This window comes from Pecten maximus, chromosome 7, assembly GCF_902652985.1.
Source record: "Pecten maximus chromosome 7, xPecMax1.1, whole genome shotgun sequence".
Taxonomy (NCBI): domain Eukaryota; kingdom Metazoa; phylum Mollusca; class Bivalvia; order Pectinida; family Pectinidae; genus Pecten; species Pecten maximus.
The window spans coordinates 34,410,490-34,436,600 of NC_047021.1; the positions used below are offsets into that span (position 1 = coordinate 34,410,490).

Consider the following 26,111-nt stretch of genomic DNA (forward strand, 5'->3'; position numbering starts at 1 on the left):
AGGGGAATTATTAGTAAGGTATTGCATAAAAAAAATATGGAATTTACATCAAAAGATCAAAATCACGATGACTACAAATAACTGCTGAAAATTTTAAAGCTCAAACACACACATATATATATAAATTTATATATATACATGTATGATATTGTAGTGTTTTGTATATATAATGCAATTGACTTGTTCTGGTTTCGAGATTATATTGTTTGTGGACTACAGTATGTATATGTGATGTCGAGCATGGGCTTTTTGATCAATATCATTACATGGCTTAATTCAATACTGACTGTTTTATAACCATACATTATTAATAATCGACCTGCGACATATATATAATACACACATGTACAACATGCATTGATACATGCGTAACGTACACGTATATACACAATGTTTATGTACGGCCTACACACACATACGTGTGTAAATTACACATGTGAAAGTCCTACTAGCACACATGCAACATAAACACACCTACAATCTACACATGTGTGCAACATGTACAATTGAATAACACACATGTACATTATCCAGCAATATAAACGCATGTGTGCAACATAAACATGTGCATAACACATATATACAACTTAGTAGCAATACACACATATGTAAAACTCATATATATACACATATGTACAATTGTATAACACACATGTACATTATCTAGCAATATAAACACATGTGTGCAACATAAACATGTGCATAACACATATGTAGTACAACTTAGTAGCAATACACACATATGTAAAACTCATATATATACACATAAAATTATGTACTATATATCTTTACGACATGTGTGTATCCTACAATTACACAAATTCAATCTATCAAATGTACACACATACATATATCAGATGTATACACTTGTACATGCAGATAGATAGATAGAGAGAAGATATATATATAGAGAGAATGAATCGTACCTATATACAACACTACAAGATCTTTACTGACAGCTTGTACTAATATGTTATAATGTCTATGGTACTCACAGAAGGGATAATACTTTTGCCTGTTGAGATGAGTTCCCGCCATGACTGTTCAGCTAAATGGGTAGGTACGAAGATATTTAGTTAGTCAGTATAAATTCAGCATCCTGTGCACGAGGTCCTACACTAATACTAACATTAGCTTATACACGTTATACAGCGCTGTACTCTGTATAGAGGCTCATTCATGTTCAATCATGGAGAAAAACCTACTATAATCTTAAGCAGGTTAACATTATAATGAAGGAAGTTGGTAAAAGACTATATCTACTGTATATATATATATATATGTGTGTGTGTATGGGTAGATTCAGGACTCAGAACAATAGGTAGTATGGTAGCCGGTAAAATAGTGACAGATTGATTTTGACTGCCTTCCAGGCAAATATTGGTTTTCTGAAATAATGATGATATCTGTTTGCGACCATTACTATAAAACTCCTTCAGGCATCAAATTAGGAATCTATGCGTTCTGCATATTGAAGAAATTCTCTTTGGAAATTTTTGCTTATTATCAGCTGCGATCATCTCCAGCCAGAAAGCTTTGATTGGATTTAAATTCAATTCTCCTCAAGGAACATCAATGATTCATCAAAAATATTTTGCACATGTGCATGTGGAAGAAAAAATCTCATCATTGTTCAACGGCAAGTTTACACCTGTGAGTATCTTACGACTGTTTCTTGTAAAATGTTTTATAATGAAACATGGACACTTTGTAAATAAATTGAGTGAATATTTCAGTCTGAGGAGCATTTATTTATTTTATAGCAGCCTTGTGCATACCTTGTATGTCTAGTTTTATGATAAGTGTCTTTTGCTGAAGATTTACGATACAATATTAAAGGTACCAAATTGTGAGAATTTGTTCATTTTTTTTTTTTTTGTCTTTTATGTACGGTAAATCAATTTGATATATATAAAACATGATGCATATACAATGTATATTAAATTGGAAGAAAGCCAAATGAAGCGAGTATTGATATATTATATCTTTATATATATTAGCTGATCATTGTCGGGTCTGGATCAAGAATGAACACCAGTTACAACTGTTAAACTTGACAGCTGGGTTTATAGAGGTTAATATTTCACTTCATCCGATCCTGGGACTTATATCAAGGAGCAGATGACATTCACAACAGTGAATCTGACTTTAAGGTACAGTTTCTGACTTAGTCAAATTGAACTCAGATACTGAACTAGTATTCTATATATTAATTGCTGTGGTACATTTTGGTTATTAAGTTATTTGTTTAATTATTTTAAGGCTAAACAAAATTATCTGTTAGTTTCCTGTTAAAATCTTGAGAACTTCGGCTAGTTATGTGGGTATTTTTTCCACTTTTAAAGACATGTGCAGTCTTATATTAGTTAGATTAAGGCCAGATCAAAATTTCTGTTTGTTTCTAGAAAAAGTTTTGAAAATTTATATGATAGAAATTATAAGACATCTAAAGTTTTTTTCATTAAAAACATGTGGAGCCATAAATGATAAAATATATATACATGTAGCTGGGTGATCGTTACAATTCTTAGGCCAAATCAAAAATGCTGTTTGTTTCTCCAATGTTAATGTAGGGTGGTTATACTTAACCAACAATAATCTTATCATTAATTGTGATACATGATAGAAGGATAACAGTACTTTTAATCAATATTTTATATTAAGGGTCATTAGTAGTGTTGTTCTGATTAATTAATTCAATCAATGATTAGTCGTTTTACCTCTGACTATGACTAATCAATCATGATTTTTTGTGATCGATCATAGTTTGACTATAACATAGAAGTTTTCAAGATTTATAGCTAACTTTAACAAATTATAAATGAACAATATTATTGGTAATATAAAACGCATCAAAACATTATTTTAAAACATAGCTAGATGTTTTAAAACATATTCACAACATTTTCCCCTATTTTGGTTAATATTTTTGCAGATTTTCCCTTTCTGTTTATGATTGATCATCGATCATTTAAGAAATGGTGATGATCGGTCATGAAATTTATTGTGAAAATTTAAGTCAGTATTCAAAACTAAGAGGCACAATGGGCCTGTATATCTCATCTGCTTCTAATACAACTTTGAAGTTGGTCTAATATGATCACCATCAGGGCTCAAAATGGATATTTTTACCAGGTGGCCTATTTAGCAACCAAGTCATAAAATCTAGGTGCTAATTGGAAAAGTTTGTCGCCAGCCAAGTTGTCTTAACTTTGAAAAAAATCTTTTAATTCTTTAGTACAGTATAATATCTCTGTAACTTTCTCGATTGTGAATGTCATTTTAGCATTGACTGCAAACCTTTCAAGGATTAACAAAATCCCAAACATACACAATTTTTTAGGGGTTATGCAGGTGCCTTAAATGTCAAATAACTGGTCACCAATGGTGAATTTAAGGCGCCATGGCCACTAAAATAGGCGCCACTTTGAGCCCTGACCATTTGATTGTAATATAAGAGTTTGATTGTAATATAAGAGTAAGTCTAGCTATATAGGTTTAATTGCTTAAATTAATTTTGTAGCCATTCATTCCAGCTACTCACCCAAAACCAAGACCCCGGGTCCCTTTTTATTAAAAAGTCATCATGTAAAGAATTGACAGACTTGTCACCTGTGACCTTGAAAGTTGTTCATAGACCTTCATCCCAGCATCCTAAAGACCAAATATCAGTTCCTGGGCTTCTTCATATTGAAAAGAAGTAATTTAAAGAATTTAGCATATTTGACACCTGTGACCTTGACTAAAGGTTAACTTCATTCATTTGAACAAGCTTGATAGCCCTTCACCCCAGTAGCTACATGTGCATCCCTAATAGGGGCCGCGGTGGCCGAGTGGTTAAGGTGTCCCGACACTTTAACACTAGCCCTCCACCTCTGGGTTGCGAGTTCGAAACCTACGTGGGGCAGTTGCCAGGTACTGATCGTAGGCCGGTGTTTTTTCTCCGGGTACTCCGGCTTTCCTCCACCTCCAAAACCTGGCACGTCCTTAAATGACCCTGGCTGTTAATAGGACGTTAAACAAAAACAAACCAAACATCCCTAATATTGTGTCCTTGGTTCTTGGTTATTGAAAAGGTAATATTTAAGCCTATTTGACCCCTGTGACCTGCAATGTGGGTCAAGGTCATTTATTTGAACACATGCTACAGGCCCATGCAATATCAGGTTGCTGGGCCATTTGGTAATTAAGAATAAAGTTGTTCAAAATAAAAAATTGCCGCCAGCCAGCCAGATGACGGCCGGGTGGCTGAATGATCAAAGAACACCATATCACACCACAACCTCACTAGACCAAAGAACACCATATCACACCACAACCTCACTAGACCAAAGAACACCATATCACACCACAACCTCACTAGACCAAAGAACACCATATCACACCACAACCTCACTAGACCAAAGGACACCATATCACACCACAACCTCACTAGACCAAAGGACACCATATCACACCACAAGCTCACTAGACCAAAGGACAAGTGAGCTAACAAGTATTTTTTTCATGTCTACAAGGACAAGTGAGCTAACAAGCATTTTTTTCATGTCTACACGTACTTATACAACAATATCAGTAACAGATTTCTGTTGGTGATATTCATAGCAGTATTAAATTCTCACCTAGCTACCACCTGTCTATGCCAGCCTGATTCAGTCACATGACTTAATCCCTGTGTCACTCGACTGAATCCTACACCAGATTAGTCTCTATAGCCCCTGACTGACCATATAGGGCTGAAGAAGGCCACCAGGTAATGGTCGAAAGCTACCAGTGAGTAGAACTATTTGTTGAGTGACATTATTTAAAAATTTCATTTATTTTAGTATTCTCTAGCTTTTTTAACTATTTTTTTCCTTTTTTTTTTTTTTCATAATTGATGGATCACTACTTACCACGTTTCATACCTGTCTTTTCTCTATATAGTAATAACAGAGATTTTCATGTCAGGGAATTGGTCCTCTATATAATGGTAAACTATTAAAGCCTGCTGTCAGAATGGTATGTACACTGATCAGGGATGCCCTTATACACATAAAGGGGGATAGCATTTTCATGTTTACTAATGTATCTTTGGACGCTATTGTCATATGGCCTAAAGTTTTCTGTATGTAACCTTTGAGTTCCACCAGTTGAAAATGTGAATTTTGATCATAAATAGTAGAATGGTTCAGCCAAATACATCTGCACTTTCATAAATTAAACTATAAATAGGATCGATTGACATTTAGAATTTAACAAAAATGATGAACAAAGGTTTATGAATATCTTGATATCTAAATTTTACAATTCTGGTTTAAAAAAGAAAAAAGGATGAAATGAAAAAGATAGAATCTAACACACTTAGACCAAATACAAGGACTTGATTTTAATACAATGATAAAATGGTGAATAAAATAAACAATTTAAAAATGATGTTGAAGAATTTGACTAGTTCTACAACAAAATGAACTTCTCTTCAAATAATCACTCTATATTTAACAAATGTTGTTTGATTCACAACAAAAATATTTCTTTTACCAGCCATGAAATTCAGATAAGATTTTGTCCTTAAATATAAAAAGAAGTACAATTATCCTGGTAAAAAATAATAAGTTCAGCAAGTGAGGGGAGACAACTCCTAATGAACTGACCATTTTTAATGATTAACTGTGAAATCAGTAAAATTTGCTCAAAATTAAGTTTAGTCAACAGAACATAAAAAGTTTAATTCTAACATACAATAATTGGTCGTCCAAATCAGACATAAAGACTCAAGAGGATTCATTTTCCACTGTCCATCATTGATGCTATCTTTAATTATCTGAATACCTAAATAAAAGAATTCAATAAAAGACAAGAGATTTAGAATTTTCAGAATGGAAGAAAATGTAGATTATTTTTTCTAATTACCATATTTAGCCGCAAATAAGTAGTGGAGGAATGGTAAGCAAAAATGGCAACCAGATAATTAACTGCCTCAGGCTTACCGAACCATAAGCGATTAACCAAGTCGGACTAACCAAACCGTAACTAGACAGACACAAGATGTGTTGAACAGATCTTACTCTGCCGTAGGATGTCAAAAATACTGTACTGTACATGTTCCCCCGTGGGTTCAATATACAACACACTTAAGACAGATTTGGCTTTTTTAGTAATCAAATTCATTCAGGTTAACTATAAACCTCTTCAGAAAACTATTCTACAAACCTCAAACTTAAACAACTACGTGATGTACTGGCGAGTGGTGACGTATCCTTCATGCAGTCCAAACGCGCATCCTAGAGTGACAGTAAAAAAAATCTTGCAAACTAATTAATGCTTGGACAGATAGAGTACCCTAAATGTAGCACAAACGCTTGTGGGATGGCCTATTATTTCATCAAAGAGAACTCAGTCAGATTATGAAAGATTAACACTGTTGACCTAATGTGAAGTATACTCTCAAGTACTATGATGTAAATACTCGTACCACTTAAACAAGATAACATAAATTGCAGAGTGGGATAAAATTCAGAATTGGTGATTTTAAAGTAGTCAATAGGTACAATCAAGGTCAGCAGGTCGGCAAATGTAGTACCATAGGAAATTCTTGTGACATTAGGGACATGTCAAATACATGTACAGTGGACCCGCGATAATCCGGACGCCGATAGTCCGGAAAACTCGCAGTCCGGACGGAATAGCACGGGAACGGATTTCCGTAACGTTATTTGTACTCACCAGTCCGGAAATTCGGTTTCCGATTCCGGAAGCCCATTTTGGGAACGGAAAGTACTTTTCATTAGTAAATTGCCCCCGATAATCCGGACGATTTTTTCACCACGAGGAGAGAAAAATGTCGGGCAAGTCACCCGTGTCGACAGCTGTACAGACTATCGCTTGACATTGTGCGTAGTCATAGCGACCGCTGCCAGGTCATAGCCCCGGGTGTTTACCTGTGTTACAATGTAGCTCTGTTTTTATAACGGTACATTGCTTTTCTTTACGATCGACCTAAATGCTTCAGTATTAAAGGCTTTTATAGTGTAGACTGGTCTTGCTTTTATCAACTTGACGTACAATATCTATTATAGTTATTTTACATAGTGCTATTTCGTAGTTAGCAATAATTAATTCACAAACATACAGTATGTGATACGATACTTAATCAATCACAAATGCATGTAATAAATTTATTATCGGTAATTAACATCACTAACAATTGTATTGGGTAAACAAGGATATCGGCTTGTAACACCGTTACGTGTAATGACGACTCATTGAAAGATGCATGCTATTAATTACACACATGGTACATTTACCGGGTCTTTCATTTCAGGTTCATAATTTACGTAAAAAAACGTACATTGTACATAGTGGGTCTTTCATTTCAGGTATTTAACGTATGTAATTTCTACTCGTTTGTGAACCTCTGGGACGTAACCCATGTGTGTTGTTTGTAGGTCACATATGTCCGCTATAAATAAAACAACTTTCACTTCACATGTTCTTTTAAAAACATTGTTTATTTTTTAGTTTCTACAAAATAAAAGAAAACAAGAATCATATCAAGAACATAAGTATATTTATTTTTTAAAAAGACTGACAATTAGACGTGTTTATGAAACGTCATTAAAACGTCCCGTATTGTATAGAGTCAAGGGAGATAACTCTTACACAACAATTTTTTTTGACCTGGTTGACGAAATTCGGTAGTCCGGAAAACTCGTAATCCGGACGGTTTGGGCTGGGAACGAAGGTGTTCGGATTATCGAGGGTCCACTGTACATATGCTGTATCCTCATTAGTATTGTAATAAAGCTGTTTCATGAAAATTTTAACCCGGCCCTTACAGACAATGCCAGTTCATGGGGCCCAGGGGTATATAGCTATACATGTAGTCCCCCTGGACATTGTACTGGGGCCCAGGGGTATAGCTATACATGTGGTCCCCCTGGACATTGTACTGGGGCCCAGGGGTATAGCTATACATGTAGTCCCCCTGGACATTGTACTGGGGCCCAGGGGTATAGCTATACATGTAGTCCTCCTGGACATTGTACTGGGGCCCAGGATTAAATAGCTATACATGTAGTCCCCCTGGACATTGTACTGGGGCCGAGGGGTATAGCTATACATGTAGTCCCCCTGGACATTGTACTGGGGCCCAGGGGTATAGCTATACATGTAGTCCCCCTGGACATTGTACTGGGGCTCAGGGGTATAGCTATACATGTAGTCCCCCTGGACATTGTACTGGGGCCCAGATGAAATAGCTATACATGTAGTCCCCCTGGACATTGTACTGGGGCTCAGGGGTATAGCTATACATGTAGTCCCCCTGGACATTGTACTGGGGCCCAGATGAAATAGCTATATATATACATATAGTCCCCCTGGACATTGTACTGGGGCTCAGGGGTATATAGCTGTACATGTAGTCCCCCTGGACTTCGTCCTGGTGAGCTAAAGAGAAACAAAACCAGTAAGTAGATGGACTTGCATGTAGAGTACACGTGTACACTTATAATATAGTAATTGAGATGAGGGGTGGATATATATTGAGATCTGAACAGGGGACCACCATGGGGAGATGCAATCGGACGGTGAACTGGACATCTGGTACCTACCATGGTATTCTGGCACTACCAATAAGCTGCTGCCCACAAATAAGCCCAGTTCATTCTGAATTTTTCCTAAATCATCAAATTTTAAAATAGAAATTAAGCTAAAAGTGGTTCACATATAAGCCCTTCACACTAAATTTTCCACTAGGGGAGGGAACTAATATTTGAGTACAAATACAGTAAATTGAAGGGACATAATATAAACTAGAATTTTGTGTAAATGAAAAACCGATTTGCTTATAACAATACCATCAGTATACTGTACAATGTAGTAATATTTCCAATGCTTAACAGGGGAGTAGAGTATGAAGAAAATGGATACACAGACAGCATAGTCGGCCATAGTCCATGTACGATTGTACTGTCGGATATTGACGGCAGTAAGTGAACAGATCTAGACGTGTAACGAGACTACAGTGGCCCCCATGCATGGGTTACCAACAATTTACAGACAGAAACTGCAACACAAAACAACATGCATAAAACACACAATATTAATGGGGGTGTTTTTATTTATTTATCAGAGATTGTTATGTAAGTGTTTGTCTTGGCCACAGGTATTTCCTGACATAAAAGGGACTTTATCAGGTATTCTGCAAATCAGAACATGTTTTCTTTTTCTGTTTTTTTTTTTTCGGAAAAGAGCTTTTGTTTTAAATTTTGGCAGTGTACAATTCAGATTTGGAAAATTTAGCTGAAGTTTAGAAAAACACAGGGCTAATCTTAACAAGAATGGATGTACTGATACTGAACCCTGCAGACACCTGACAAAACTCCTTTATAAAAACAACTCAAATTATATCAAAGGGGACATAGACCAAATAGCATACATAAGGTGATTATTGCCAAATCCAATGGTTATATACTGGGTATAGTTAAGTGACTTTAACATTGGAGCATATATGGAGGCTGTTTTGATAAAAGTCCTTGGATGGCAAATTCTCAATTGTTGGTCAATTTAATACAATTCTATACATAGTGTACACGTATATCCTACTAGATCTAGAGAGAATGTCTCTTTGGGTCGATCAGTTGAGTGTAAGACTTGTAAGCCAGAGGATCCCGGGTTTGATCCCTAGGGGAGGCATTGGAATCAGAGCCTTAATTTTCTCCTTGATTTTGGAAAGGCTTTTTTGTCCCATTTTGGGAAGAAAATTGGTGAATTGGGAAAGATTGTTTTCAGGAGTAAACTGAAAATTTTGGGAATTTGGCTTAAATATGAAATAATTTCGATTGGGATTGGGAATGAGGCCCATTAACGTCTCCAAAAAGCCTTGGGAATATATATATACAGGTATAATTGATAATGACAGTTGTTAAGATGAACACAAGATCCATTAGCACAGGTCTGGTGATCACCACATGTACAGTTCAGCATCAATACAAATGTACTCCAAGTTTCCCACAACTCTCATATATCATATTGTATCGATCCTAAAAAAGTATTGGGATACTTCATTTCTAGCCATCATAAAAAATAAAGCAGTATAACCCCCAATACCACTCAAACCTACAGTAGTTGTATCCTGTTTGACATGATTTTGAAACTTCGTACGAAAAATATTACAGAGACATCAAGAAAATTGAGAAACTTTCTTTGTTTCATCTTGTTATCAGTTCAAATCATGTCCTGGTATGTAGTTTTGATATCTACAATGTAATCAAATGTTATCAAACCTTTAGTCCAAGTTTCCTCTGGCCCTGATACCAGACATGGTGCTATGCATGATCAGGGCCAATGAAACTCATGTTACAAAACCTTCAGCCTCATCACCTCTACTCCCTTACACATCTTTTGTGATAAATCAAAGGTCACGTGTCAATGCCCCGAAATATTCCATATAGCTTTTACATAAAGTAAAAAGGCAAACTTTGTGGAAAACTCAACATTAAAGTGTTATTACATCAGATATGATATTCAATGAGGCCAAAAACTGTAACACGTTACAAAAACACTGATAGTCCCAAAACTACGTATGTATACGTGTTCTACATGTGAAATAAAAAAAGTTCAGGTCAAAATATAGTTTACAGTGGCGGCAAGATTGGTCTAATACACGAATTCAGCGCGTGATTTAGGATGTTTCTTGCACATGGTGATTGAATACAAAATCACAGTTCATAAAAACGACCGTGTAATTTGTGTTACTAAGATGAAAGAATAATATTCATCATATTCAGAGATAATTTACTATGTTAAACCCACCTTCCATTTGTAATGATCAAAGTCTTCCTTTTCATATCAACAATGACTTGGCCATAGATAATATAATTCAGTCCCGTGTCCTCAGTAGGCCGTGGAGGGATGTTCTTGTGTGCTGCTTATCAAGTAAACAGAAACTTCGAACGTGGAATACCCCCACTAATTTTAACCAATCACAGCACAGTTTTTGCTGACCGTCCGGATTGATCTACGTCATTAGGTGTTTCCCGAATAAATGCGTCTATTTATAGAACATGAGGAGACATCGTGATAAGTAAGCTACTAAAACATTATGTTTATGTGAATTTGTTGCCTTCACAGGTGTTTCTCCTTATTTATAATAGCTAGCAGGATAAGATTCCATGTCAATTGATAAATTATATGCGTTTGTGTACCTAAGGACGTACGCGACCATGCTTTTCAACACAAATTCTTCTTTTCAAAAGTGTTCCATTTTTCTTGATATTTAAAAACTATAGATAAATACAGTATATATATTTTTCTTCGTGAAATCACTTACTAATATGTGTATCTGATCAGTCCGTGATGAAATTCAAATCAATATTAAACTATAATTTGTCCTATAGCTATAACGTACACGTACAACATACCTCTGATACAAATGTAGCATTAATTAAATCTATCAAATACAACCAAATGTTTATATACATGGAGGTCTCTACCCATATGCACGTGTATATTTTTAGCAATCTTAAGGCAAATCATGAGCTCACACATATTTGACTGTATAAATCTGTTAAACTTACTGGCTTTTGAATTAAAGTTTTGTGTATTCTCCATATGAAACTCATATCCTTTCCTTCAGTGCCTGGCTATCATCGCTAATCATGTCGTTCAGCCTCCCAATATTTTTACTAGATCCTATGCCACCAACATCTTACTCTAGTTTGTCTCTATATATCTGCTTACATTTAGTTTGTTATACAACACTAGAACAAAATACCACACGAATATGTATCCCGTTAATAGGCTTACACTGTAAACCATATACTGTAGTATCATAATTAGTACACACATAGATTCTAAAACATCACAGAGCCGTGAAATCACGACATTTATCAGCATCAACCATGCCAATCTGCAGCATTCTCTGCTGGTGACATTGAACTTGGAATCGTGGATAATTACAATAATAGAGCCAGAAGGCAGGGACTTTGTACCGAGTTTGTGACTTTGGAGATATCCATTGGGCCATGTGATTATCACCATGCACAGGGACCTGGGGAATTTTACAGCCCGGGCGGATTTGAACATATCCCAATGTGTATTAGGCTGTTATTATGTTTTATTCTTCTTTAAAAAATAAATAAAAATTTGAAGGGGATAAACAGATATTTTTTTTCTTTTGAAAGTTATTTTAGCCCCCTAAATCGCCTAAAATTGACTGTTTAATACCAGAATATTTTCATATTCCTAATACTCAGAAAACGAGTACCACAGGGGATGGGTAAAAATATTCAACCCACGGCCCTACTAAATCTAAAATATTGGGTTTCCCTGAAAGTTTGCTTGTCGGAGTCGACATGCCCGGTACTTTGAAAAGTTTCGGGAAAAGGAAATGTATAAATTGGTTACTATTTTTGCCTTATTTATCGTTTAGTTACCGTCTGGTTTCCAACTTAATTAATTACAGGCTAACCTGCCTTTTGCGACCCACTGTATCCAGCGACCTTCTGTCTTATCCGGCCTATTCAGAGTCCCCGCCGATTCCCACGAGGTTCTGAAATCGCATTCAGCGACCCCATGTATAACGCAAACGACCTTGACTTTCGAAGTTTAAAAACATTAATTTAACAATTTCCATAGTGTTTTTTTATCATCTTACTAAATTTATTTAAACCCACTTATCATTCAATCGCCAAGATCCACTCGAACAGAAATAAAAAAGGGTTTCACAAGCCATACATAATCCAAATATTCAAACACACAAAAAACGAAAGAAACTAACCTTTGGAGTCATCTCCGTCCTTGATTCCTTGTTTGTTTGTTGTCATGGTAACCTCATTTTGGTCATTCGTTGATTTGTTCTCGGTTATTTTATTTTTGACAGCATCAATATGGGTTGCCTTGGTAACGTCATTTTTCGTCGTCATGGGTTTGGTTTGATATCTGACATTGTCTTGGACTATGAAGACTCCCGGTTTTGGAGTGTAGGAGATGCCCTTGGGGTAACCACCGAGTTCTCCCTCGGAACTGAAGGCCTTGTTGTCGCTCATTGTACCTGGCACAGATATGGACATTGAAATATGACAACAGTAAGAAAAGGACATAGCTGTCATCAGTTTCCCTGACGTCATTTGAAGGCACTGCTAAAATGAATTTCAATATTACGTTTTTGATTTAACCCAAGCAGTTTTCTTTACTGAAAAAAAAATTAAATAATTGGAGGAATGAAAAAAAAAAAAAAAAAAACCAACCAACAACAGAAAATTAAAAAAATTAAAACAAAAAAAAAACAAAAAAAAAATACGATAACAAAAAAAAAGCAACAACAACAACAACAATAACAAAAAAACAAACATCAATCATACTTTGTAATTAGTTATATTTCCCCGTGTTATTTTTTACAGTTACTTGGTTATTACTATTCCTCGTATCACATGAAACATTATCCTTCAACGCGATAAATTGGTTCAACATTTTACAGCATGCAGCTTCATTTGTGGAAACTCGCTAACTTTTCAATCCCGTTGAACGATGTTGGCTAATACATTTTAAGGTCTTGACAAGACAGTTGTTTATGCATTAAATTGTCCATGTTATGTTTTACCAGCATTTGACTCCGTTTGCTGAGATAAACATTTATAATGCATATCACAGGGACATGAGAATCAATGATGATGTTTTGTCTGTTGAACGTAATATCAACAGCTGTGGTCATTTGATGATGAGGACACACATTAAAATTCAACGCATAGAAAAAAGACATTGAGTAACGGATTCCCCTTTTACCAAATCCGTATCTAAGATATGGAAACACATAAAAATGCAACTATATTCCCTTTACACGATAGACTACGGAGAGAACTCCAGACGATATGTCACAATTCGCATGCCCCTGTGTAGCAACACCGTACAATACATGAGTAATGGCAGGGTCATTGTAACCTCGTGTTTCGCGCTATTTTCCGGTCGTCAGGAACACTAATTAGTTATATTTATGAATAAGCATGAGCAAAAATGCCTTGTTTCAGGACAGACAAATACATCTTCTTTATCAATTGTTACCGAAAATATAATAACAACCACACGAGAAAGAAAATACAGTTTCGCGTTATGATAAAATATTCTTACATTAAATAGACATGTTTAAGTGTGTGTATTTACAACTCCGCTGGCCTATTCTGATTGGTCAAAGCATGTGAACACGTTACTGACATATTTTGATAAATGACCCACAAAATTACTTTTCATTCAAAATTGTTGAAATTCATTGGGGAGGGAAGAAATTTTAAAATTTAATTTGTCTTAATGAAGCTGACAGCTTGTAGCGCACACCAAGGGCCTATCGGCATATCATACAATTTAAAGACTCTAAACATCATTTTCTATCACTATGGGCGGAAACTTGTGTTTTATATTTAGTACGTTATATTTCACTTATTAAACAAAATCAATTTGATTAAAATAAAAATCTTCACTGCATTTAGTGTATAGAGATGGATTGTAAAATGATATGCAGCCGTCATTTTACTTACAGATGTATATGAAGCACAGCAGCATTTTTTACACGTTCCATTGTCAACTGGTTCATCAAGAGAATGTCGATATAAAGTTGACTTGTCGACCCTGATTAACATTTAATTTTCAAACTTATTATTATTTGATATTTATCGTACTTTAGCAAAACCGAGAAAAAATCTTTATTGAACACGGCTGATCGCGATAGAAGGGAGATAACCCTCCCTTGCCTAACGTCTCATCCAGAAGTGCTCTCCCCTCTCTCATAATGGACTGCTAATTCAGTCTGCTTGGAATTGAATACACATGTATACAATAAATCATCATCATTCAGTATTATGTACCAGTTGTGAGCATGACGTCGATTGGTTTGCAGATAGAGCTATTACACATATTTCTTTTAAAGCCCCATACTCCCAAAGAAATATATATAAATGTTTACATTTTGACTTCTTCACAGTTTTCTGACTTAATATATATACTAAGCAAATTATCGCGAATCAAAAATTGGAGGCAAATGTGTATTTATGAAAGTATCCGGGAAATTCCCAAAAATGATAACTGGGTCCGACGGACTAAGTTTCTATGCAAATTAGTCCCACAATGCAACTGGCGGGTTATAAGTTACTACAAAATGGCGGAACACCGAAAGCATGGGCCTGCCAAAACGCAGACAGATTTTGCCAAAAAGAAACGTACAAGGGACTGGAATCGGCGAAACCCCATACTTTTCTTAGGAAAAGCATTGATTCGTTGGAACCTTTCAATGGTCGAGCATCTTGGATTCCAATTTATACATGTATGCAACTACAATTTTAGGTTATTTGGGAGTATGTGTTTTTTGTTAAATACGATTACATGTATATCGAAATATTTTTTAACAGAAGTAGAATAATCGTGACTGCACTTTTATAAGACTTAAAAGTTGAGCGATTTTATCAAAGGTTATTGTCAACACACTTGTATTATTAAAAATCCGAAAAAAATACTGAAAATATAAATGTAATTGTGCATTGTGGATCAGAGTGCAAACTGAACCAACGGACTGTATGGTACATGTAGGAAATGTCAGTTCAAAATGGATAATGATGTTTTGTTTTTTTTCTATCTGGGTACCGAAATATTGAATAAACCTACTGTGTACTACATACCATCTGATACCCAGATACGTTTTATATAATTGATACGGGCATCAGAAGGAAGAAGAGCGAAAAAAAACATGAAATTAGGAAAAGAAAGAATCCATCAAGACCGGAAAGGCTGGAATTTAGATAAAAGATCGACACAAGACAGAAAGGGATGGGACAGGCAGCACGGAATGCCTTATGCAACTTTTGGAGTAGAGAAGATGCGGCCACTATCGCTCTGGATCTCTGACTCTCTGGATTGCGTCCATGTTATGGCAAAGTTGAAAGCTCAGTCACCTTTTTCATTAAGCAAAAAGACAAGTTTGATCATTTGATGCATATCAAGCAAATCTAGAAGTCGTCATATTGTTTACTTGATTGGCTCTGGTCTTGGTTGTTGCTCCCCTGTAATCGGCAAAATTAGTCCACCATCGATAGTCCATGTCATCAGAGACCTATATTCCATTTAAGAAAATTCACTAAGAATAATTTGGTTTGTCTACTCCACGTTGCCTTTTGACATTGCTACAGACACCTAGACATATCCAGCGTCACTGTACTAGATAATGTCCACGGATAACAGTTTTTTTTGTCGGTTATGTCTTTCAATTTACTCACTCTCGTGATATTTTAAAGTGAAATTTCAGTGAATTTATGGATTATTTTCATTAGGTTCCATAATTTTGTGCGAACATTTATTTAGTCTTTATAAAGCAATGATACTGACATTCGATGTGCATCGGTAACAAAATGTATTCTTGTCGAATATTAGCCCGAGTTTCCTCTGGCCATGACACCATGTCTGGTGTAGGGCCCCTACACCAGACATGGTGTCAGGACCAGAGGAAACTCGGGCTAGTCGAATATGTTTGTCGATTTTGAGAAAGTGTAATTTTTTTTAATTTTCAATACGTCTGATTTCAAATTCGAAAGTTGCCCCACAAAGTAAAAAAGAAACCAAACAAAAAATAAATTAGAATATTTGTTAGAAAGAACATATTTTAGCGGAACAATAATAATTACGATGAATTACAAATGCTCATCAGTTTTTGTGAGTACTAGTAAGTAATAGATTGCATGCATATTATAATATGTATACATATAATTACCATAACAGCAATACAGAACCTGTTAACAAAACCGTAACATATAAAGAGTAAACACATGCGTTCCAGTAGAATAAGCGTCTTCATGCTTCATGGGTCAAAGGTTACGTGGCGTTTTAAAAATGACATCGTCGGATACCCACGGTTGATTGCACTGGGCTACGCTACACTAAATCACAAGTGAAGCGTAACGAAGTACAATCAATTGTGAGTATTCACGATGGGAAATGATAATCTGGATGATAACAACGGACCACGTGACATACTAATACTAACGATCACCTTATCATATGATTCTATTTTTGTCAACTTTTCCCAAAATCATTTTTTGCAACTATCCATAATATCGTACTGCATCGCATTATTTGTAGAGATTCTTTCTTTATATTTAATCATCGCGTGACAAAGTTATTTTGTAATTAACCTGATATTTCCAAACAATGCATGTTCGACAGTGATGATATAGGCATCATACAGTTGTTTCGTCTTTCTACGTTCGACAGTGATGATAGGGACATCATACAGCTGTTTCATCCTTCTACGTTTGATAGTGATGATAGAGATCGACATCATACATTTGACCGTCCTACTTTCGACAGTGATGATACTGACACCATACAGTTGTTTTGTCCTTAAAAACTAAACGTTATGAAAATCAAGAAGTTCGACTGGCCCCTAGAATATCAAAATCATAAATAAAATTGAGCTTTATGATTTTGGTCCCTAGGATATGTCTGATTCTAAGTTTGAAACTAGGGGCAGATAATCTAGTATTAGAATTTAGCTTGGTAATTCTTAACAAAACATAGGGTCTGGTGGCCAGTTAGCTGCGATAACGTAGCTCTGGACGACGGACGGACAATTTTTGACAGATGGTCGTCGTCAGAGCTACGATTCCCTCCCATTGCTCGTAATGTAGCAAAACAGTGAACCTCGAAAATGCTACAAATAGCGGATATCGTTTAACTTTGGAGTAATAGTTCGTATAATTAAACATTTCTAATTCAATTTTGCAATGTATTAGCCTACCGTCTAATCTAGAAATCTTTTTAATTCGCATATTCTGATATCATACTGCTCGGAGTTGTCTCCGTGATCCGCCATGATACTGCTCGAAGAACTCTCGCGAGGATTCTAACCCAAATATGGAACCCGTGATCCATATATGAATGAAGCTACTACGATAAATAAATACATAATCAGAGATATTTAACCACTCTTTTGTAACTCCGGTGAAGAAAGCGAATCTTACTTTGCGTAATTAAATAATTTCAGAATGAATTGACCTTCCTTACCGAGATATATTACTCCGAATCTGTTTTTCTGTTGAAATCTCGCGGGAAACCTCATTAGCATCAATTTATTTTGATTTCCTTATACGGAAATTGACCTTTACACTTGTATCAAAGATGGCGGTATGTTTGAACTGATATCTTCGTGTGTCTTGCTCGTTTTGGATTTTACTATTTATTGTCAAACATTTGAAGTAATGTGCAGGTTTGTTGCTTGAATATTCATAATAGATACCAGAATCATCAATTTACATTTTTTTTTTATCCGAGAAAAATTTTACCACTGCTAATACTGCCCGATGTGAATCACATCGGGGCTTGCTACACTATCGGCAATGGGAGGGACTTCATACCCTGCCGGAGAGCAGTGTAGGCAGGGTATGAATATTCGTTCTAGTAGTAGCGATGATGAGATACATTTGACACATGCTAAAAATAACATTTCTAGTTTTGCCAAATTATACTGCTAAAGTTTTGATTTCATATTCAATCCGGGAATGTTGCTGCCTGTTCAATGATTTTCACATTTGCGGGGAGATTTCTCACTTCAATCTGATCATGTCGTATTGCAAGCCAAGTTATCATTTAATCTTTAGAGCAATATTGGTCCAGTATTTAACCAAATTATTTAATATATCTTACTTATAAAAAGATATATAGTCAATGATATCACATAAAATGTTCTTTATAAGATATCTTGTATACTTCTATGTCATTTCTTATATAATAAATAGGATATGCTGTATACTGTATAATACACACGTATATCATTATGAAATATACGATAAGAAAATTACATAAGATATCTCATTTATTATATATATTATAAGAGCATATAACATACCTCATTTAGTATATAACATATCTCATAAAGAAATATTTCATGTGATATATAATTTGGTTATAGGTACTGGATCAATATTGCCCCATTAATAAATGACAACTTGGCTTGCCATACGACTAGGTCAGATTGAAGTGAAAGTTCTTCCTGAAAAGCTGTTACCGTTATAAGACATCTTACATAATATGGTTGATGAATGGATTAACACTGCTCCATGAATAAATGACAACTTGACATGCCATTTTGTCAGTCAAATATTTTGATTTTGTGTGTGAATATAAGATTATACACGCATTACTTTAAAATAGGTTACGCGTGTTCCGGTTATAATTAATTTTGATGAGAGCACATCTCAAGTGTATATTTGATGATTTAACTACATATGTACGTATGTCGTACGTGGAAATCTACCCAAGGGATCTAGATTGTAACCTGTGCGCGTAGTTGTTTTAGAACTCACGAACAATTGCTTTCAATATATAATGCCCTATATAATAAACTGCAAATGCTGTTTTTAAATGTTTGAGGGTTTTCAACAAAATCAATATCAGCAGTGTTAAACTGAATATCAATGTCAAGAAAGTTAGAACTTAGAATTTAGAAGTTGATTTGCGGACAAATGTAACTTCAGTTTTTGCTTGATTAATCAAGTTCCATAAACCCTGAACCAGCAACACCCCCTCCCCCCCCCCCCCCCCCCCCCCCCCCCCTCCTTTTTTTTTTTTTTTTTTTTTCTTTTTCATCCTTTAAGATCCGCGTTAATAGAAGTTAAAATTGATGCTGGTAAATTACCAGATTTCAAAATATGTCATCAAAAACACAAGGTAAAAAGTTAATGGTATACAGAAATGTTGGTATGGACGTAATAATAAAGGACCAAGTACAGATCCCTGAGATACGCAAGAATCTGTTGTTTTGATTTTATATTTTATATTTTATTTTATATTTTGTATCTGTTACATTGATAAGCCAATGGCTTAAAGATATGAATAAAAGTTGAAACTTGATAAGGTTATTATATAATACAAGCTCAACCCATCAGTATAGGGTCGCACGCGTAGTACATAAACAAGTGGGCGTGTCTCCAGCACTTGTTATCTCGTATTTATAATGTCATTCAGTCTATAAGTCAACTTAAAGGCATCAGGGAAACATTTATATCTACAATAATTACACAAGAATTTTTCAACTAGAGACTTTTTAATGTTGAGAATTTCCTCCGAACGGGTTTATACATTGAGAGGGTTAGTAAACTTTATGGTCCATACTTCTTCTTCAGAAGGAAATACAGAGTACCGGTATTACTACTCCATCGCCATTAGTAAACTCAGTGTCCATCATACGGAAAATATCACACTTCAATCCCCTCCACTAAAATGTCACGTGTTACTGAGATAATATTCAGTAACGCAGGTGATTTGAAAGATAGTTATTTGTTCCTTAGGCTATGATGGAAAATAGAAAGGTAGGAAGATATCACCTGACCAGGATAAATATGAAAACCCATTTACACGTGAAGCAGCAGTTTTAAGATTAGAATAATCGCCGTATATTCATAGTAGGGACATGTCGTATGGTAAGTAAAATATCGCGTGAACACTTGAAAAACTGTGCTTTCAATCGGCTGATTAACGTTACGCCTCAGTTCCTATATCGTCAATAATCTTTAAGAAATTCTCTAACTTAAAACTTTCCATTGGAAGGCATTGCAGAATTTAAGGAAACAACCTCAAAATTTATTCCTTGAATTCGGTAGATGCTTTCCTTCGGTTTTAAGTTAAAGAATTCAGCATAGGAAGAGGAATTCAGAATAAGAGTATGAATTCAGAATAAGAATAACAATTCAGAATAACAATTCAGAATAAGAGTATGAATTCAGAATAATAATTCAGAATACTAGTATGAATAAGAATTCGACGATAAGACAGTGTGGATCAAGTTAATTTGTATGTAGGAAACATAAAGCGACGAATATATTGTTATTTTCTATTAATATCTTATTTAGGTCCCAACATCTTGGTGATATGCTGAGCCGCCTTCAATCAATTCCGGACTTAGACAGCAGACGACAAGGGAAAGAAACACTGGATAGAATTTCTGATTTATTCTTTAAAAAATAAACTAACATGTAAATGAAACCATAAATTTAACTAAAAATCTATAAAACGAGGTCAAATATGAATAAATTATAGACGTGCATGGAGACAGTTGAAAAAGCGACCGGAGAAACAGACCAGATCAATGTTGTTTTTTTTTATTTAAGATAACTTTTTTTCTCATAGAAAACATTTTCTGGTTAAAGAAAATCTATTTAAATTCTGTAATGCGCTACAGTGTTCAATGGAACTACATTTCATTGCAAGATGAAACTGGGACCATGTGTTCCGGAAGAGTAAGTATATACAGCGATTCTCTCCTTGCTAACGAGAACTTAGGTGGAAACACTGGAGCCATCAGACATATTAATGATTACACAAGGATATTACTCAATGATATCGTGATATCGACATAATCGTACGTATACTTTACATACATTATATACTCAATTGAGTCATTTATATAATTTTACGCTAAGGAACAGGACTGCTATTTCTTTAGAAATTCTTTGACAGTTGTCAAAACCTCATCGTCGGAGACCCACGGTCGATTGCACTACGCTGATCTACACTTATCACTGTATCGTAGCTTAGTGCAGTCAATCGTGGGTCACCAATGATGCAAAACGTCGACGGTAGTAAAATGTGATAATTCCCATAACCAAGTCTCTATTTTACTTTACAGGACTCGTGGGCCTGTTTATTACAGTAAATTTTACAAAAGTAAGGGCAAAAACTGGCCTTAAGTTCTGAACATGAAATACATGGTTTTCTACATATCTAATGTATTTTGTAAATGCATATCTGATTAATTGTATAGTATGATACGCCTGATGTTCTCGGTACAGTGCAAACTCCAATGAACATTTAGAAAGGCCTATATATACTCTTGCCAATATTCTCCTCTTTGTGACAATGTTTTTAGCCGTCTGTTTGATGGTTTGATGTGGATTACTATTGGTCAAACATACCTGTGCTGATGAAGACTTTATGACGAGATTCGTGTCTTATTGGGACAAAATCTACACGCCAGATGGTCACAATCTGTAAAAAAAAAGATAAAAAAAAAAAGCAAACAAAAACAAAAAAATAAATACTATCTTGAAAGGTATGAAGAATATAGATAATCAAATACAAAATTGTGTGTTTGTTTTGAAATAAGAGGTTTTCTGATTTGCTGTTGTTGTTTTTATTTATGTGCCATATTATATCTTGGTGCTAAGAGAAATCACAACAAACTGTTAAATACATGGTTATAAAGGTAACCGTACCAGAAATGTTTTTTCAAAGTATTATCAATATTTTTGAAAAGTTTAAACATGCCATCTGGGCCCTGTTGTTCAATGATTAGCTTAATTACTTGATAAGTGAACATAACATTTATCCTTTACTTCAAATCATATGTGTTTATATTCTTCAAAATAAGCAGATAGGAAGAGACTGACAAGTGTTATAGTTTCATAAAATTTTGTCAAGTTTGTTTTACCAGAAATAATATAAAGAACTTGGCCCTGATGCTATGTCATATGTGCTATGATTGTGATCATATTCTAATCTTGTAATGACATCAATTTTTTCGAATGAAAAAACAACTGCAATAGTCAATAGGGCACCGAATTTGGTAGCTGCAAGTGAAATGGTCACCGAAGTGTTACACTAGTTGTACCTGATCTATTTAGTACTGTTAGTGTATCATTGTTAAATAATTGTTAGATTCGCACAAGACTGCCTTATTACATTTGTGTGTATGTAGTATTTAATGATCACGAATATAGCGAAATTAAATCCTCACGAATATCACAAACTACACAGTATGCGTAGGGAAGTGAATACCAATAATAGGATAACTACACCACAGTACTTGATAAGGAAGAAAGGCCTGGTTATGTTGTTACGATTCATATTGGTTTTGTGAAAACTGAATGCTATTCTTGTCCAATCATATCTGTAAAGATGTAGTTTAATAAAATTTTCGGCACGTACCGTATATATTTTTTTTAAATCTTATTTTTTACTTATTTAATATATTGTGACGTCACAATTCCTAGGAACCAATGTTGGAAGCTTGATACTGCTTAGAAAAAAAACTTTTCTTACTATTTCTTATTTTTGATAATTTAATTTTGAATTAGTTTATTGTTTATAATGTTTATGAAATTCGTGTTCGCAAGATAGAACCTTTAAATCAGTCCATGTGTGTTGGCCTGAAGTGTGATTACCTACTAAAATATTTTGACGTATACAACAAATATTCTTTGGCTTTTTGTTGACGTTACACAGATGGTAAAATATGAGAGAGGATGAAATAAACACATGTTAATTACATTGTATATCCTTGGAATTATTTCATATGACATCATATATTTGTTGATGCTAATAGACGTCTTACTGGGCACTTCATCAGTTTGACTGGATCTACTCCACAACAAAATGAATGTGGTGTTGAGGTTCTCGTTGTAATTGCCATGGTACAAGCTACATTTTGTAAAATACGTTGGTGCATTTTCATTCTTTTTTTTTCTTTTCCTTTATATCAAATTACGTTTTTGATGTAAACTCAGGTGCTTTTAACATATTAAAACGTCTTCGAAACAACTTGTTTCTTTGCAATGTTTTAGAAGATATATTTCGTTCCATTATACCGATTTATCATAATCTCGTTTTATTGTAGTTGTATATTTTCCGTCAATTCGAATATTGACTATTTACATGGTAGATATACAATATGGTGATGCACCAGTTTTAGACAAAATACATTGATGCAATAAATGACCCACGTGGTGAAAAAGCGGCCATTTTAAAACCTTAAAACACGTGCTTACTTACCTGCAGTACCACGTGGAATATGGAAGGTATCCTATATATATCCGAATACTCAATTATCTTCCTCTTTTTGGAGTATTCCTCTTCTTATTTGAAACCTGAAAAATATAAAGGTCAATTGTTCCTGTCAACAACTCCACGGACATATGGAACAGTACAAACGTCACTCGTGTTAATTTCAACATTGTTGACAGCGATAAGAGAAGGTGCGTTATCTATATTCATGATATTGGTATGTCAAAGTCAGACTTACATAATGTAGTGGGCATGGTGTATAACTGAAAGAATTCTGATTCATTATAGATATCCACATTATGTACATGATATTTTAGGTGACATCATTATCAAAAATAGGACATTTATTTAATGAAGGAGTCAAGGTTCGGCGAACCTTTTTGCACAATCCTTAAGGATAGCTGTAATGCAAGTTCTGTATGTTGTTTGTATTTTTATCTCTTTCAGCCTGTAATATTAAACATTTGTTTAACAGATCTTGGTTCCTTGATTTTTAACATGTGCCTGTATTAGATTAATTGAAAGTTCTAAATGGTAGTTAGTTAAGGGAGATACATTTCTACATAAAACAGCATATTTGATTGGATTATTTCACATCTAAATATCACGACGAGTCTGATTGGATTATATACCCACATCTACATACAACAGCGTATCTGATTGGATTATATACCCACATCTATACACAACAGCGTATATGATTGGATTATATACCCACATCTATACACAACAGCGTATCTGATTGGATTATATACCCACAACTATACACAACAGCGTATCTGATTGGATTATATACCCACGTGTGCACACAGCGATGTATCCGATTGGACGAGATACTTACATCTACAAGATTAAGAGTTTTCTCATTCGGAACATGTCTGGAACACATGGTGAGAGGTACTATGCCGAGTTCCGAGTTGATTTGACAGATGTAGCAAATTAAGCAGGGGACGCTTACCTTACCGGGACGCCTGGTCTCATACTCCTATAAGTCTATAAGTGAATATCATATTCACACCTTTCTCTCCTTTTATCTTATCTTACTACTTTGTCTCAACGTGTCATTCTTTCTTTCTTCTTCCTTTATTACGTATCCGTCGGTATTTACTCTCGAGAAAAATAACTAAGGCATACCATTGTTTAATTTTGTACCTAATCTCATCAATTAACATACATTTTCAATAACTGTATGCAAAGAACGATCATTTGATCACTGGCGATTAGTTTTGATATGAAATTGAATGATCTAGTACTGAATAAGTAAACAGTGCAAAAATGACAGATAATTCAGGGTGAAGACATCACGATTACGACTTACCCATACCTCACATCATTCACGCCCTATACATGACATCAGGTCATGTCATCTTTCAAAACTTGTTGGAACACACATTGTTTGGCCAATTCCTTATATGATAAGCACCTGCTACGTTTCCGTATGCGCATACATTTTTGTGCGTGTTTTTTTTAAATGATAAGAGACCGTGGTTATACAGTATTTTGCAAACAAAATGGTTAACCAAGGGTAACTTTGATTAATTGTTTCTGGTTCTTCTTAAATTTCTTACATTTCTGAAATAAATTTATATATACTAGTGGATAAATGTTACCCTAGGATTTTCTCAGGAAGCTGAGATCGCGGACTGTCCAGTGATATGGTAATGTGGTATCAGGGGGTGTATGATTTTTGTATGGAAAGAAATTAGATCGTAATTAAAACATCTCCATAATCGATGACTAGGAAGAGGGGATCCTATGTATAAAAGTCTGTAATACATAAAACTCGGACACGCTCAGTCACTCTGTGTAAGCGTATGCTATCTAACCCCGGCAAACTCCGCGCGTCATAAAGATCCGGGATTATATTTTAACACTTTGCTAAGTTTCAAAATTTCAAAACGAAGGAGCAAATTGCATAGATGGTGATTTTAACACCAGATGTGGGGATGAATAGGACGATGTCGAATGAGTTGACACTCTACCAAGGAGGGAAATTCTACATGTGTTTAAGTTTCGACGACCACTTGATGGATCTTTGTACAACTACAAATTTCTGTATTTTAAATGTAGAGGTAAGCCAAGTTGTCATTTATTCACGGAGCAACGTTGATCCATTGCGACCAAATGACTTAACGTGCATTTCAAAGAGAGGCAAATCGGTCTAGGACTACATTTTGGTCTCCCATGAACAGTTGTGTCATGTTAGTGATTTTAAAGAAAATACTATGAGAAACATCATTTCTACTCTACAGGGTGCCCCAGATAGCAACCCGGATCACTCACTTCTTCACTATACCTACACATCAATAGTAAGG

The 26,111-nt window shown here is 35.0% G+C and overlaps 1 protein-coding gene and 1 long non-coding RNA gene across 2 annotated transcripts in view; one reads left to right on the plus strand and one right to left on the minus strand.

The window, feature by feature from the left end:
- LOC117330668 (prestin-like) overlaps positions 1–21,997 on the minus strand; it is an 80,957-nt gene extending 58,960 nt beyond the window's left edge. Inside the window, 2 exon segments of the mRNA XM_033889106.1 lie at positions 12,764–13,036; positions 21,930–21,997. Of these exon segments, the coding sequence (XP_033744997.1) occupies positions 12,764–13,031 (268 nt within the window). The 5' untranslated portion in view covers positions 13,032–13,036; positions 21,930–21,997.
- LOC117330669 lies at positions 1,025–22,455 on the plus strand. Its single transcript, XR_004533383.1, has 2 exons — positions 1,025–1,653; positions 20,868–22,455. It is a non-coding gene; the product is annotated as an uncharacterized LOC117330669 (long non-coding RNA).
- Positions 22,456–26,111: the final 3,656 nt, after the last annotated feature.